Here is a 16,040-nt window from a genome sequence, read left to right as displayed (position 1 = left end):
TCTTTCTCAAGAACACTACAATGTTGAGAACTAACTTGGCCCGAAAATCAAGTGGTTTTTAACTCTAAAACATAACATAGTACATGCCTTAAACCATGAAGCGGTTTCGGATACTATTAAAGTCAATGATTTGCCAATTTTCGTTTACTTATATTTTATGAGTTTATTTCTATAACTTATAATTTAACTGTTTTTGTATATGGGTGATAGTATTTTTCTTAAATATAAATGGAAACTTGTAGTAAAACTATAAATGAAAAAATATTGTACTTAAATCACTTTTTCTCCGTTACAAAACGCATTGTGCAATATCGATCTCAACAACTTTCTAATTCCGGGGGAATGGGAATGTCGTTGTGTGCAGCAAATTGTAAAAGGGCATTGTATTTCTTCTTCCAATTGTCAATTTCTCTGCTGCAATGTTCATTCTCTTCATGCATTTGTTCCAATTCAATCCATTCATGTGATTTCTCAGTTTCCAAAACATCTTTTTGTTCTATACGTTTGATACGACAACTAGCAGCATATCCACGATTCTTTAGTGTCCTGCGGCGTTGTTTCATGCGCACTATTTCTTCACGATTTAATCCTCGCATTTTTAGAGTACGATTTAAATCACGTACAGAAATTGAGACCAATTCATCATCACTGATATCTGGAATTGGGCAAGGTGATAAAGGGGCCTGAAAATAAAAGAATTACATTAAAATGACATAGTTGACAGCAAATAAGTGCATATGTGCCCTGCAATTGTAATTTTACATCGAGTTTCTAGAAACTTTCTATATGTTAATCCCATTGTTGGGATGTCTTTGTTTATGTATACACAAACCACAGAGCACTTTCAACTACTTTCGAGCCAAACGTATTGCTTGCAATACATTGACTTCTCGATAAAACTATTGCATTTACATAAAGATCATCAGTTACCATTGTTGATTTTATAATTCGACTCCTTGACTGTTGTGAATGGTCCATTTAGGCAATGACAATTATTTTGTTGTTGTTGTTGGGTATCAAGTAAAGAATGACAGAAGTTTTTCCAGTAAAGATAGAGCAATTGTTGATAGTGTTTGTTGAAAAGAGATTAATAATAATTAATCTTCGCCTACGTAATAAAAGTTAATATTTTCTTAATGAAAAATATGTAATAAATACCGTGATTTTCAGCTTTTATTTTTTTCCTGACGCAAATACTCAGCAGGTATCAAATGCGTATACTACAATGCCTAATTGAAGAAGAAGAAGAAGTAATAGAGAGAATAAACAAGAGGACGAAAATTTCTCTTCTACAAAAACAATGAATGTCAATCGTATAGATGTCGCACAATGCCTTTGGTATTACCGACGTTGCGGTCGAAGCGCTGTTTTGATAAATTGTTTATAAAGGCATCGGCAGTTATAATTTCAAATAGTCTGCCAAAAATTTTAATAGAATGAAAACATTTATAAAAAAGAACATTTGTTACTACAAAAGAAATCCTATTTTCTTTACGTTTCGTAAAGTCGGCAGAGAACTGAACTGGGCGATATTAAAGAAAATTTCCTCATCATGCATGATATTAGAGAAATTTTCCTCATGGCTGCCACCTACTGACGCAGTTTCCCTTCACAGTTTCGTTCTCTTGTATTTTTATACTCTCCGGAAGTAAAGAAGATAGCGTTGCCACAATGAATTTTTATTTTGGACCAACATTTTTCCAAAATTGGACCAAAACTATCATAAAAAGTTAAAATATTTTTTAAAAATTTTACTTCGATAGAAAATTTTGTCAAATATTTAATTTTACTAAAAATTTTTATTTCTATTTATTTTATTTCTATAGAAAACTAGCGTAACCCGGCCCGCTTCGCTTCGCCTTCCGAGTGTTTTTGTAGGAACATTTTACGTTAACTTAGTCAACCATATCCTTCGTTCTGAAAACAAATTCGAAAAGATATCCAAAACTCCTGGGAAAAGCGCCGTCACTATTGAGAAGTTGTACCACGCCAAGTTACTACAAAAAAGTATCGCATGAGTGCAATTATTAGGCGCCTTTTTTAATAAATTTAGAACGACGCCAATAAGAGCCCCTTCAAACAATCAGAAAAAGTGAATTTTAAGATAGTTGTAAAAGAATCATTGTGGTCAAGTAAAACCCGATTGTTTAGATGATTATTAATTTTATTAAACATTTATAAATTCTCATAAATATAACATTTATACGACTATTACATCACATTTAACATATTTTTATGCATTAATAAAAGATTGATGTTGAGTTACAAGTTGCAAGTTACATGTCGTAGCGTCTATCAGCCAGTGCTTTTATTCCCAATGGAGGCAGCGTGTCTGGAAAAATATCTTAAAAACTATCACTTTATTCCATTTGGAAAGTCAAAAATTGTTCACCAATATACCTTTCACAATATTAAGCAGAGTAATAATGTTTTCAGCACTTCATTTCCCTTTTTGTTTAAATAAATTATAATAAGCTACACCCAGAAAACAAATTCGTTGCCTCAACCGATTTATTTGCCAACCGAAAGCAGGTGGTTCCATCAACTTTCAATGATATCTGTGAGCACAACTAACATTTGGCAATTGTAACTATATGGTAGTATGTTGGATCAACTTTGCATTGGTTGTCGCAATTTCATATTAGTTGTTTTGTTTGTTGGTGCAACCGCCCTCGATTTTCATTACTATTATCCTAACCAAATTCCAATATCAAATGAAAGGGCAGATTATATTGAGATATTAATTTATTACAAGATTTACAATCATAATAAACAACGAAAATAAATACAACAACAAATGTGAGATCAATTTACATTACAATTTACAATTTTTTATAGGTAATGTTTGTATACCAATGACAGATGGTTATTAGGTTGCAATTATGTGGTCAAACTACATAACCTAATTCAATATATACTTGCCAGAAATTTCTTCCTTAAGCCTCTAGATATAAATACAGATCGACTTAGACTCTTACTGTATTCTTAATACAATAAAAAAAGCTCGCTTGCCGTAAAAAGTATTTGTGTTTATTGGTGTATGAAGCCTGCAATTTTTATGGAAACTTTTGTAATATTCCTTTTTTATAAATCGGTGCGATACTTACCTGAAGGCAACTTCTTTTCTATGGGATAAACTTTATTCAATGTATTGCGGACTATTATCAAGTAAATGCTGTTCCCCGTTTTGCAAATTTTGTAGCGTCATACCATTTACCATGCCGATGTTGATATAAATATTTATTTGTTGCAACAACTACCTTACGCCCGTCCTATAATTGAACTAAGATTCTATTAGTATACTCAACTTTTAGTTGTACCAACCATTTGTTGATTCCCATGATGTAGGTCTCACTATGCTGGTGGTTAGCTCAACAATTCTATGCAGCATAAAACCAAATTTATCGGCATTGGTTATTGTAACCAATTGAATGGTTATGAGAATTTCGTTTTGAACCTGTGAACTTTTTTATGGTCGTGTTGAATGTATAATGGGGAAAATAATCAACACATTGTTCTTGTAACAAAAAATAAGTTACTGACATCATTTCCTCATTGTAATTATCGAATTGCAACCAACCATTTCTCTGGGTGTAGTTGGTATTTCACAAAATATCAAATGGCTCTTGTAACAATAGTGATGGTAAAATACTTTCATGTCAATTTTGTACACCCAGAAAACAAATTCGTTGCCTCAACCGATTTATTTGCCAACCGAAAGCAGGTGGTTCCATCAACTTTCAATGATATCTGTGAGCACAACTAACATTTGGCAATTGTAACTATATGGTAGTATGTTGGATCAACTTTGCATTGGTTGTCGCAATTTCATATTAGTTGTTTTGTTTGTTGGTGCAACCGCCCTCGATTTTCATTACTATTATCCTAACCAAATTCCAATATCAAATGAAAGGGCAGATTATATTGAGATATTAATTTATTACAAGATTTACAATCATAATAAACAACGAAAATAAATACAACAACAAATGTGAGATCAATTTACATTACAATTTACAATTTTTTATAGGTAATGTTTGTATACCAATGACAGATGGTTATTAGGTTGCAATTATGTGGTCAAACTACATAACCTAATTCAATATATACTTGCCAGAAATTTCTTCCTTAAGCCTCTAGATATAAATACAGATCGACTTAGACTCTTACTGTATTCTTAATACAATAAAAAAAGCTCGCTTGCCGTAAAAAGTATTTGTGTTTATTGGTGTATGAAGCCTGCAATTTTTATGGAAACTTTTGTAATATTCCTTTTTTATAAATCGGTGCGATACTTACCTGAAGGCAACTTCTTTTCTATGGGATAAACTTTATTCAATGTATTGCGGACTATTATCAAGTAAATGCTGTTCCCCGTTTTGCAAATTTTGTAGCGTCATACCATTTACCATGCCGATGTTGATATAAATATTTATTTGTTGCAACAACTACCTTACGCCCGTCCTATAATTGAACTAAGATTCTATTAGTATACTCAACTTTTAGTTGTACCAACCATTTGTTGATTCCCATGATGTAGGTCTCACTATGCTGGTGGTTAGCTCAACAATTCTATGCAGCATAAAACCAAATTTATCGGCATTGGTTATTGTAACCAATTGAATGGTTATGAGAATTTCGTTTTGAACCTGTGAACTTTTTTATGGTCGTGTTGAATGTATAATGGGGAAAATAATCAACACATTGTTCTTGTAACAAAAAATAAGTTACTGACATCATTTCCTCATTGTAATTATCGAATTGCAACCAACCATTTCTCTGGGTGTACTTATTGATACGTTTCCCCATTACAGTTGGCGATGGTTGTAGTGTCACTTAGGCGCTTTACAGACTATCAGTTATTCCGGACGGAATGACGGTGTTTGTAAAGAATCTTACAGAGTGTCAGATCGATACGACTTGTCGGCGATGACTAAATAATCGGTAAATGTGTTATCAATCCCATAAACATGAAGCAGTATCGATTTAACTTATAATATGCACAATATATGGGATATGTTCGACACGAGCACTGACGTCCGGAATAACTGATATTCTGTAAAGCGCATTACAAGTCATTGGTAGCGATGAGGATGAAATGGAACTTTGAAATGCTGGCAGGGAACAACCTGGTCGTTGCTAGCACATTGGAAGTGTGTTAATCTTACATGACAAAGACGACCGATCCGATTTCCCAAAAATAATTTATGTACACTGGTAGAAAAAAGGCGGTACGTGGCCATTACCGTTTGGTATTAATAGTTTAGTTCACGTTACCTTTCAATTTTGATACCACATTATATCAAACCATTTACATCCGGTATTATTATGGCATTAACTATCACATGACTTTTAGAAAATTATAAGATGAAAAAATGAGGTATATGTATGTATTTTATATATTAAATACATTTAAAAAAAATATCTTTATACGGGGTTTGTATTAAACCCAATACCGTTTTGGTATTATTTGGTAATACTGCTCTGTTTATATATCAATACGTTTATGTTATAAATATTAATACCACGTTGGTATTATTTTCAATACCATATTGGTATTTTCATAATACCATATGGTACTTTCATGCTTTGCGTACCGCTTGTACCGTTCGGTATCGATATTGTACCATACGGGGTTGGCTAACTATCAATAACGTACGGTATCGATTTGAGCACGTATGGTAATAATTTTTCTATTGGTGTACTTTCCAGCCAGCATTTCAAAGTTCTGTGTTATCATCATCGAATTAATGAAAAACTTTACAAAATAGTAAAAACAAATTCCCTGCCAACATTTTTTGAATTTGGGGGCGCTTCAGAGAATCCCCACTACGTCGAAAACAATCATATACGACATCAAAAACTCGTCGGAAAAGCGCCGTCACTATTGAGAAGTTGTACCACGCCAAGTTACTACGAAAAAGTTTCTCATCAGTGCAATTATTAGGTGCCTATTTAGATCAATTTCGAAGGACGCCAATAAGAACCCCTGCAAACTATCAGAAAAAGTGAATTTTAAGGTAATTGGAGAAGAATCATTGTGGTCAAGTAAAACACGATTGTGTAGATGTTTATTGATTTGATTAAACATTTATAATTTCTTATAAATATAACATTTTTCGGTTTATCTCATCACATTTAACATAATTTTTTGCATTAATAAAAGAATGATGTTGAGTTTTAAGTAGCAAGTTACATATTGCAGCGTCTATCAGCCAGTTTGTTTATTTTCGTTGGAGACAGCGTGCCTGGAAAAATATTTGAAAAACGATCACTTTATTCTATTTGGAAAGTCGAAAATTGTTCACCATATACCTTTCACAATTTTAAGCGTAATATCTATGTTCTCAGAACTTTATTTTCGTTTTTATTTAAATGAAATATAACAAGCTGGTTGCGCTTGGCGTTTCACAAAAAATAACATGGCTCTTCTAACAGTAGTGATGGCAAAATACTTTCATGTACATTTTGTACTTTTTGATATGCTTCCCCCATCACAGTTCGCGATGGTTGTGGTGACATTTACGAGTCTGTGGTAGCGATGAGGATGAAATGGAACTTTGAAATGCTGGCAGGGTTGTTCCAAACTTTTCTTATGGGGGAATTTCATAATTCGTGAGTTGATTGAAGAGTGGATTTTTCCTTTTAGGCCGGTATTAAGTTGGCATTATCGAGATAAGTAGTTATTTTTTCACGGTTACTTTAATTTCATTTTAAAGAAAATATTTCCATTATTGCTTTAGATAATTCCCCATCAAGTTAGATTAAAATTTGCAAAAAAGTTATAATTTTATCCTTCTTTCCGAAGTTTAAGGATACAAGAAGTAAATGAGGGAACGATTACGTTCTCTTTCGTTTTCACTATGTTTGAACAGTACTAAAAATTTGATTTGCCGTTAGCTTTTTCCAATCCGGCTTTTGTTCCACCATATTTAAATAAATGGTGTGTGTCTTAGCTACATATCTTTATTGTAGATTGAACACATCTGAGGCTGTGTTACATTTACAAACAAAACTAAATAAGACAAAAATCACCAAAGAAACGTTTAAATTCAACTTGTTTCCAAATACGATGGTCTGCATGAATGTATATCCTCAAGAGATAAGTACTAAAGACACTAGCGCTGTGTAGGGTAATATGAGAAGAAATAGCTTTTCCTGTGCATTGTTTTCCAAAGCAACTCTGTCCAGAAAAAAAAACGGATAATTGGAATACGAATGAAAGCTTTTGTATTATTTTTATTGCAAAGAAATTATTTTGTTATAGTTTTCAAGTTTTTAAGTAAAATTTTGTTATAGTTTTCAAGTTTTTAAGGAAATTTGTCCAGCCAAATGAAATGTTCTTTATTCCAAGTATGGTTATAAAATGTTATGAACCTTTAATACTTCATTCCCATTACACTTTAACTAGATTTCAACTGCCATTTTCCATATAAATAAGGGATTTTGTATCCACTCTTAATAGATTTCGAGCCTAATGTGTATGATGTATTAGACTGAAGACTTTAATGATTAATTAAAACAAAGGAGATATATAATCCCTGCCAGCATTTCAAAGTTCCATTTCATCCTCGTCGCTACCACAGACACTTTAACAATAGCCAACTGTGATGGGGGAAGAGTATCAAAAAGTACGAAATGTACATGAAAGTATGTTGCCATTACTATTGTTAGAAGAGCCATTTTATATTTTGTGAAACACCAAGCGCAACTAGGATATTATAATTTATTTAACTAAAAACGAAAACAAAGTGATGAAAACATATATATATATATATATATATATATATATATATATATATATATATATATATATATATATATATATATATATATATATATATATATATATATATATATATATATATATATATATATATATATATATATATATATATATATATATATATATATATATATATATATATATATATATATATATATATATATATATATATATATATATATATATATATATATATATATATATATATATATATATATATATATATATATTATATATATATATATATATATATATATATATATATATATATATATATATATATATATATATATATATATATATATATATATATATATATATATATATATATATACATATGTTTTCTTCACTTTGTTAGGAAAGTAAGGAAAATCTAAAGCCGGGCGGGGCCGACTATTTTCTACCCTGTACCATTCGGTACAGGGTATAAAATTTCGGTACCATATCACTTCCGTCAAATGTGTTGGGTGCTACATATAAAGGTTTGTCCCAAATACATACATTTAAATATCTCTCGATTTGGACAGAATTTGATACACTTTTACAAAATCTATAGACTCAAAATTTAAGTTGGCTAATGCACTAGGGTGGAACACAATTTTAGTAAAAAAAAAATATGGGAAACATTTAAATCTGAAGCGATTTTAAGGAAACTTCGCAAAAGTTTATTTATGATTTATCGCTCGATATATATGTATTAGAAGCTTATGAAAATTAGAACCATTTTTACAACTTTTCGACTAAGCAGTGGCGATTTAACAATGAAAATGTTGGTGTTTTGACCATTTTTGTCGAAATCAGAAAAATATATGTATGGGAGCTATATCTAAATCTGAACCGATTTCAATCAAATTTGGCACATGACTATACTACCACTTGTACACCTTGTGCAAAATTTCAAGCTAATCGGGATAAAACTCTGGCTTCTGGGTCCATATAAGTGCATATCGGACGAAAGATATACCATGACCTCCTCTTCTTGGTCACGGAATGAATAGTACGAAGTGAAACAAGAGAAAATGCGAATCAACCAGATGACTTCTAAAAAGATCTTCATCAAATAAGAAACAATAATGTCAAAAAATCTAGTCAACGGCAAGTAACGTGGCAAATTGCAGGACGACAATCTCACGCATTGACTATGTAAGTTACAAAAATGTATAACACTTGAACAAATAAATGTCCTCCTCATCATTATTCTCAGACGGTGTTATGAATTTTTAATGGTATTGGAAAAAATTAAAAAAAAATGAGGGAGAAATATAGCAAACTAATAGGAAAGAGGAGCAAGCTGTTGCTGTAAGTAGGAAATTAAAGAATAATGTTTATGGTACTCGTACTCAGCATACACTGAAAATAAAAGTTGTTGTACGATTTCATGTCCTTGAAATACTATAGAAGACGCATTTCTCTGATATAAAGATATCCCAGTCCACAAACATTTCTTTCAATGCGCATCCCGGGATCCCCTATGGATTATTTTTCACTTTCGATGCAATCCTTTTGGACAAGTCGTAGAAAGTACGGAAGTAGGCCGTGTTAAGTGAAAATTTAGTACGCATACGCTTAGTCTGCAGAATTACATTCCCATGCCACCGGATACCCTCACCTGAAATGCAGAAACTGAAGTTAAATTAGCTGACCAGTGAAGACAGATTGGGAACCAACAGAAGTCTTGGTTACGCTGCGTTCGACACAAGTTCAATTATATTCATTTATTAAAGCGCTAATTGTAAATTTGATTATCTTGATTATATTCTTTTGATTGTTTAATTGTCCGATTATTGAATTGTATTAGGAATAAAGTGACTCATTTTGAAGAAATATCTGTGTGTAATTCTTTTCGGCGCAGTGGGATTGCGCCAAATAACTTATTTCTTTTTTAATCAACAAGGAGAATTCCTTTAACTTGTATAGGATAAAAATATAATCTTTTAGAAAAATATTTTATCAAAAAATTGCCGCTGGTGAGATTTGAACCAGCGTTCTTTACTTTTTCATATATAATAAACAAGAACATCTCAGGAAGTAGTTAGAATGTCATGCCGTGGTGTCATATTACGTTCATAGCACAAACATTTGAATAGACGTTTTGATGCATTGTCTTCTGTGGTGTTTGTGGCTGATTGTAGCTGAGTGTGCCTGGGTCTGTTATAACTTTTGTTCCTAAAAACGTGTCTTTTTTTAATTTTTTATAATCTAAATATCGAAAGAACAAAAATTTTTCTAAAATAAAAAATGATCTAGATTCTTAATGCAGTTATAATCCAAATTAAAATATTTATACCCTTCACCACTACTGTGGTACAGGGTATAATAAGTTTGTGCATTTGTATGCAACGCCACGATGGAAAAGACCCATCGTTTAGTATACCGATTGTCTTAGATTTAAATTCTGAGTCGATTTAGCGATGTCCGTCTGTCTGTCCGTCCGTCTGTTTGTATATGTAATTTTGTGTGCAAAGTACAGCTCGCAGTTTAAGTCCGATCGTCCTGAAATTTGGCACAGAGTTTTACATTGACTCATAGACAATCGCTATTGATTTTGAAAATAATCGGTTCAGATTTAGATATAGCTGCCATATATATTTATCACCGATCTGGTCATAATTGACGTATTTATCAACGTATTTTCTCAAAATTTCTGGAAGCCAAATATTTTGGGGCTTTCGTAAGATGTGCAAAATATCAGCCAAATCGGTTCAGATTTAGATATAGCTCCCATATATATCTTTCGTCCGATTTGAACTTATATGACCAAAAAAGCCAGAGTTTTGTCCTGATTTGCCTCAAATTCGCCCGATTTACGCCCATATGACCACGGAGGCCAAAATTATTCTCCCATTTACGTTTTTTGCTGAGATAGGAGGATTATTATTCTAACTATGCATGTCAAATTTGATCAAAATCGGTTCATATTTAGATATAGCTCCCATATATATGTACGCCAGAGCAGGAGAAATATGGTAGAATGTTTCATATTTTAGACCCATTTGCAATGGGAGTTTCCTCCAATTGATTCGATAGTTTCCACAGAGAATACATTTAATATGCTATTTAAGTGTGTCATCTTAATCTAATATGGCCAAAATACCCACATTTTACATTTTTTATTTGTTAATCTATGGCTTTCCATTTTATTATTAACCTGCTTCAAATATAAGCTAAGATTTATTTTGATGATTTGCAGTCTGGAATTATTCGTGAATAATTCGTGAATAGCTTTGTTTATATATTCAAAAAAAAAAAAAAAAAATAGACAATAAAAAAAAAATAACGATATCTGTAATCTAAATTTAATTTAAAAGAATACAAATTTAAAATCATTATTTTTAAGAAGACTTTGGCTCTCGACTTGGTTGAACCGATTAGTCTTAAAATCGAAACGCACACTTTTTAATTCTGATTACAATCCCTAGTACATAAATAACATTTGTAACATCTGCAGGCAAATCTTTCGATTTCATTTAAAGCTCTACTTTGCTCACACTCTAATTTCTTTTAAAATAATAAAATGTCAATGTCAACAACAACAAAATCAATAAATGTCAATAAATGTTTGTCACAAAGTGACAAGATTGTCGACTGATAGAGGTTGCGGTGTTGCTGATGATGGTGCGGCTGTAAAGCTCCTTTAATTTAATTTATTTCATACAGACACTGTAATAGTCAATCGTCTGGATGAGTGATTTGCCGAGTGTTAAAACCATCGGAAAAAAGGAAACATAAAAGCCAACAGCAACACGTTTTCCATTCATAATGAACTCAAAAATGATTGATGCCTCTATGAAATTCTGAAATAACAAAGTTTAAATCAAACGTTTGGAAATGAGCACGACCAGAAGTTGGAGGAAATCTTCATGATGACCTTCATAGCTTGTACAACATAATGGACGAGGTTAACTAGATCAACACGCAGAACAATTTTAAATAGAGCCATAGACGCAGTTAATTGACAATGAAAGAGCTAGATTTGGAAACTTTTAATAATGTGGAGAATTAATTTATCATAATGGGTTATGACATAATTTCCCATGAACAATATAAGCTACTAGCGTAACCCGGCCCGCTTCGCTGCGCCTTCCGAAGCGTATTTGGAGGAATATTTTTGCGTTAACTTAGTCAACTATATCCTTCGTGCTGAAAACAAATTCGAAAAGATTTGAATTCTTTTATAGGTACAAATACGGCGGGAGAGGGTGTACCTTCTTCTATATTTCTTGTGAATTTTAAGTGTGGCTTGTCAAGGAAAGGTATCCTTCTCCTCAACATATCTGAAAATTAAGCACTATATTATAATAACATACAAAGAATTACTGTTTTCCATCCAATAAATCGGAAAAAGCAAAAATAGTAAAAATTTTACCACATTAACATTTGCTAAAATGTTGGAAAATGATGCACCCTCTACGTTGGCTGCCAATTTCATGTAAATTTAAGTTCTTTACTAAAAAGAAGTCTGGCAGAAGCCTGTGCAAAAATCATAAAATTTAAGAAAAAAAAAAAAACGGACAAAGGGGAACCCTCCCCCCACCTTCGCTCCACTCCGACCTGATATCGGACTATCACGTACCCTATATTAATTTCACAACTACTCAATGGTCCCTACAAATTCTATCGAAGTAAATCGACAAAGTTTATTTCAATTTTCCCCTTCCCCAACCAGATATCGAAAAATCATATACTAATTTAAAAATCATCTATAAATTTAATCACCTCCTCCCACGTTCCCTGTAAATTTCAAGTAGATCGGCGATGTTTAAATTTTGCTCTATTGTTTTAAAGGGACGTCACTTTCCCCGATACAATATCGACAAACACCGCCCGATACAATATCGACAAACACCGTAGTGAATAGCACCCCTAACCTTCCCTGAAAATTCTTGAAACTTTCCTTCAAGTGTGGGGCAAGGAAGGTTGCCTCTTCGTTCATAACCTTCCCCCACTGCCTATGTAAATTTCAAGAAAACTTAAAAATTGTTGTTTTTTTTTTTGCAGTTTTAGAGGAGGACCTCCTCCCCGACTAAATATCGAAAAGTGATGTAGCGTATCTTTTGTAAACGTCCCAGAAAATGTCAAGCAAATTATAAGCCTAAAAGGGCGGCCTCTCTTCCGTCCAAATATCACAAAATCAGGTATCAACTATTAATATCGTAATCTCTCCCCAGTCCTCTGTAAATTTCAAGTAACTCGGTAAAAGTTTAATTGTTTCTCTGTATGTACTTAAGAGAAGCGGATGTCTCCCTATGCCCTTTTATTTTTATTAAAAAATTAAGAATCTGATATAAATTTCATAACCCATTTTTTCCGTAAAATTTCAGTCGGGGAAATTTACTTTTGTTTGTACTTTCAGAAAAAAAAATCGGGCAAAGGGGTGGTCCCCCTCCCCGACCAAATATCGAAAAATAATGTAACGGATTTTTGTCTAGATGCCAACCCCAACATTCAATGAAAATTTCAAGCAAATCGCATAATTTTGTTACAGGTTTCAAAAAGTAGGGCAAGGGGGAGGTCCCCCTCCCCATCCACATATGAAATCATCGGGTACCCCATATTAATTCCATAACCTCACCACATGTTCTCTGTAAATCTCAGATAATTTAGAGAATTTTAGTTTTTTCACTGTACTTAAAAAAAAGTCGAACAAAGGGGAGGCCCCCCTCCGCCTCCAAATATCGAAATAAAAAGTAGCGGATCTTTGTCTAGATGCCAACCCCAATCTTCAATGAAAATTTCAAGCAAATCGGTCAACTTTGGTCCAATTTGCAAAAAGTCTGACGAAGGGGAGGTCCCCCTCCGCGACCAGGTGTCAAAAAATGAGGTACCCTATTTTCACCACATGAACGCCCCCTACGATCTCTGAAAGTTTCAAGTAAATCGGTGCAGCCGTTTCGGAGCCAACTCGGAACATACAAACAAACAAACAAACAAATAAACAAACATAGATTGAATTTTATATATATAGATAAATATAAACAAAATCGAAAGTGTTTTCAAATAAAAAGTTTTTTATTTACGCCAAATATAAAAAATGTTTAAATGTTTTTTCTTGTGATAAAAGTTTTAAATTTTCGAAGAATTAAAAAAAAAAAACTGTTGCAACGTTTCCGATTGATATTTGAGGATTTGCATCAAGTTTTTGCGGATGATCACGAATTATGCTCGATTTTCGATTTTTTTTACGTGCCGCCAATTTGCCTACCTTTGATATTAGAGTTTTATTTTGGTTTCATGAGTTTCGAATTTTGCAAAGCCCTATAGAATAGCATTTGAAATATGTACAAAATTCAATTTGAACTTATTTCATTTATTGTGAAAGCCTCGCAGTCAGAGTCAAGAATTGAACAAAAATAAAAAAATATATTTTGTTTAGCAATTTCCGTGGAAGCCGTGTTGGAAAAACTCCCCTGTGGAGATTATGCGAAATATTTCCAGTTTTTCGTTGATTTTCGCCAGACGTCATGGCATTTTCTGGGAATGGTTGCAGATGCCAACAAAGAAAACACACACACACAAAAATTGAATCATTTTTTTTGCAGAGAAAAATACTGGACTAATCGCCAAAAAATGAATTGAAATTGTAACTGCGTAACCCAAAGTCGAACAACCTTGGCCTTTTCATGAATTGTTTTACATAAATTATTTTGGTCTTCTTATTGTGACCACTTTTATGCTTCATTTCCAATATGTGACATTTGCCTTGAATGATTTACAATTCGTTTAAGAATTGCATTTTCGTATCTCATGCAGAATTGGGCTGTGTGTTTGTTATTAAAAAAAAAAACGAAGAAACTTAAATCGCAAATATTACCCAAAGAACAAGTACATACGGCCGTAAGTTCGGCCGGGTCGAATCATTTGTACCCTCCACCACGGATTGCGTAGGCTAAAGGCTGAAATCCAAAATCGAATTACTTGGGTTGTGGTAAAACTTGCCAATGGCAAGGTACACTGTTAGAAAAATATGTTTTTCATATGTTCCGATATAAACAAAATGTGTTTCGGGCACGATTTTAAACCACAATATATTTAAGTGCGAACATGTAATGTTCCTAAACTAACACTAAATGTTTGGGACATCTATGTTAATATGTTAGAATATATTATGTTTGGGGCATCAATGTTTCATAAAAATCATATGTGTGAATACAAACATATATAAATTTACAAATTTCGACTAAACATACATATGTTGTGATATTTTATTCAAAGCGACAGAGAGAGTATAGAGAGAAATAGAGATGGAAACCGGGAGAGTTGACGAAAGATATCAATATAACACAGCAAAAGAGTCAAAAGAGAACAATTTCTGTGAAACCGCTTGTATGTTGTTTCGGAAAACTGTTTTATGATAAGGCCAAAAATTTGATATGTTTAAGTCTAAATATTATTTAATTTGAATAAAGAGAATATACATTCTGAACTAAGAGAATAGACATTTGAAAAACAAACAGCTTATGTTTTCGCCTTGAGAACAGCATTTTATGTATGTGTGGACATGTGTTTTGTTTATCATTTTGGCATTATGGGCACAATTTTTTTCTTGGTGCGTTAAAAATAACGAAAGGGCACTATACTCTTTTTAGAGTTGGGACAGTAAAATGAAATAAGGAGGAAATAGTGAAAAATTACACAGTGAAATGTAAAAAAACAAACTTTAGTCCTCTTTATTAAAAAGTAGTCCACGAGGAGTTGACGGACACCATCAAATATAAAAGCGGGCATTAAGTTCGAGTTTTACAGCTAAAACAATTTAAAAAGTTTATTTTCTTTAAAATGAATTATTAAAGAAAAATAAAAGGAATTTTAGAGCGATGGTGTTAAATGCTAGTAAAAAACTGTTCACTCCTAAATAAATTTATGTTTATATTATAAAATTATGTATGTATGTTTATACTCGACTCCACGTTCTTCTTTTGTTAGTTTTTGAATTCCTTCCAAATTTCAAAGTTTTGTACAAAAACAGTTTTTTATTACAAGATTGTTATTTTTGCAATAAAAAATAATATTTTATCCAAAAATCAGTCAATTTCGTTTATATCAAGCACTGTTACTGACTATAAATCTATAATAACGCACATATCGAAGTTTCATTTAAAAAAAATTAATATAGTATAAATATAAATGTGTAAATTAAAAAAAAAAAAAAAAAATGTTCGGTCGGAGCAGGGATTGAACCCACGACCCTTTGCATGCAAGGCAGACATGCTAACCACTGCTCCACGTGGCAAACAAATGTATGTTTCTGTTAAAT

General features: G+C 32.3%; 1 protein-coding gene across 4 annotated transcripts; it reads right to left on the bottom strand.

Annotated features, from left to right (window-relative positions):
* Window positions 1-137: 137 nt before the first annotated feature.
* On the bottom strand, window positions 138-1,300 carry maf-S (MAF bZIP transcription factor K). 4 transcript variants are annotated; one of them, XM_075300049.1, is made up of 3 exons: window positions 1,159-1,300; window positions 913-1,108; window positions 138-683 (listed from the first exon to the last, which is right to left on the bottom strand). In XM_075300049.1, the coding sequence occupies exons 2-3, from the start codon at window positions 976-978 to the stop codon at window positions 318-320; spliced, it is 432 nt and encodes a 143-aa protein (XP_075156164.1). In that variant the 5' UTR covers window positions 979-1,108; window positions 1,159-1,300; the 3' UTR covers window positions 138-317. The 4 variants fall into 4 exon arrangements, with proteins under 4 accessions (XP_075156164.1, XP_075156165.1, XP_075156167.1 ...); XM_075300050.1 differs by having other exon boundaries at window positions 931-1,108; window positions 1,159-1,299; XM_075300052.1 differs by having other exon boundaries at window positions 931-960; window positions 1,159-1,256.
* Between the last annotated feature and the right edge of the window lie 14,740 nt (window positions 1,301-16,040).

Source organism: Haematobia irritans, chromosome 3, assembly GCF_050003625.1.
Source record: "Haematobia irritans isolate KBUSLIRL chromosome 3, ASM5000362v1, whole genome shotgun sequence".
Taxonomy (NCBI): Eukaryota; Metazoa; Arthropoda; class Insecta; order Diptera; family Muscidae; genus Haematobia; species Haematobia irritans.
Note: the sequence above shows the minus strand (reverse complement) of the source record. Positions and strands in the feature narration are given on the sequence as shown.

What these genes read in the sequence shown, in the direction of transcription:
- maf-S (XM_075300049.1), bottom strand. Translation starts at nt 978, where the DNA reads ATGGACCATTCACAACAGTCAAGGAGTCGAATTATAAAATCAACAATG. An exon ending in TGGTAACTGATGATCTTTAT is followed by an intron (nt 684 to 912) that starts GTAAATGCAATA and finishes TTTTATTTTCAG; the next exon opens with GCCCCTTTATCACCTTGCCC.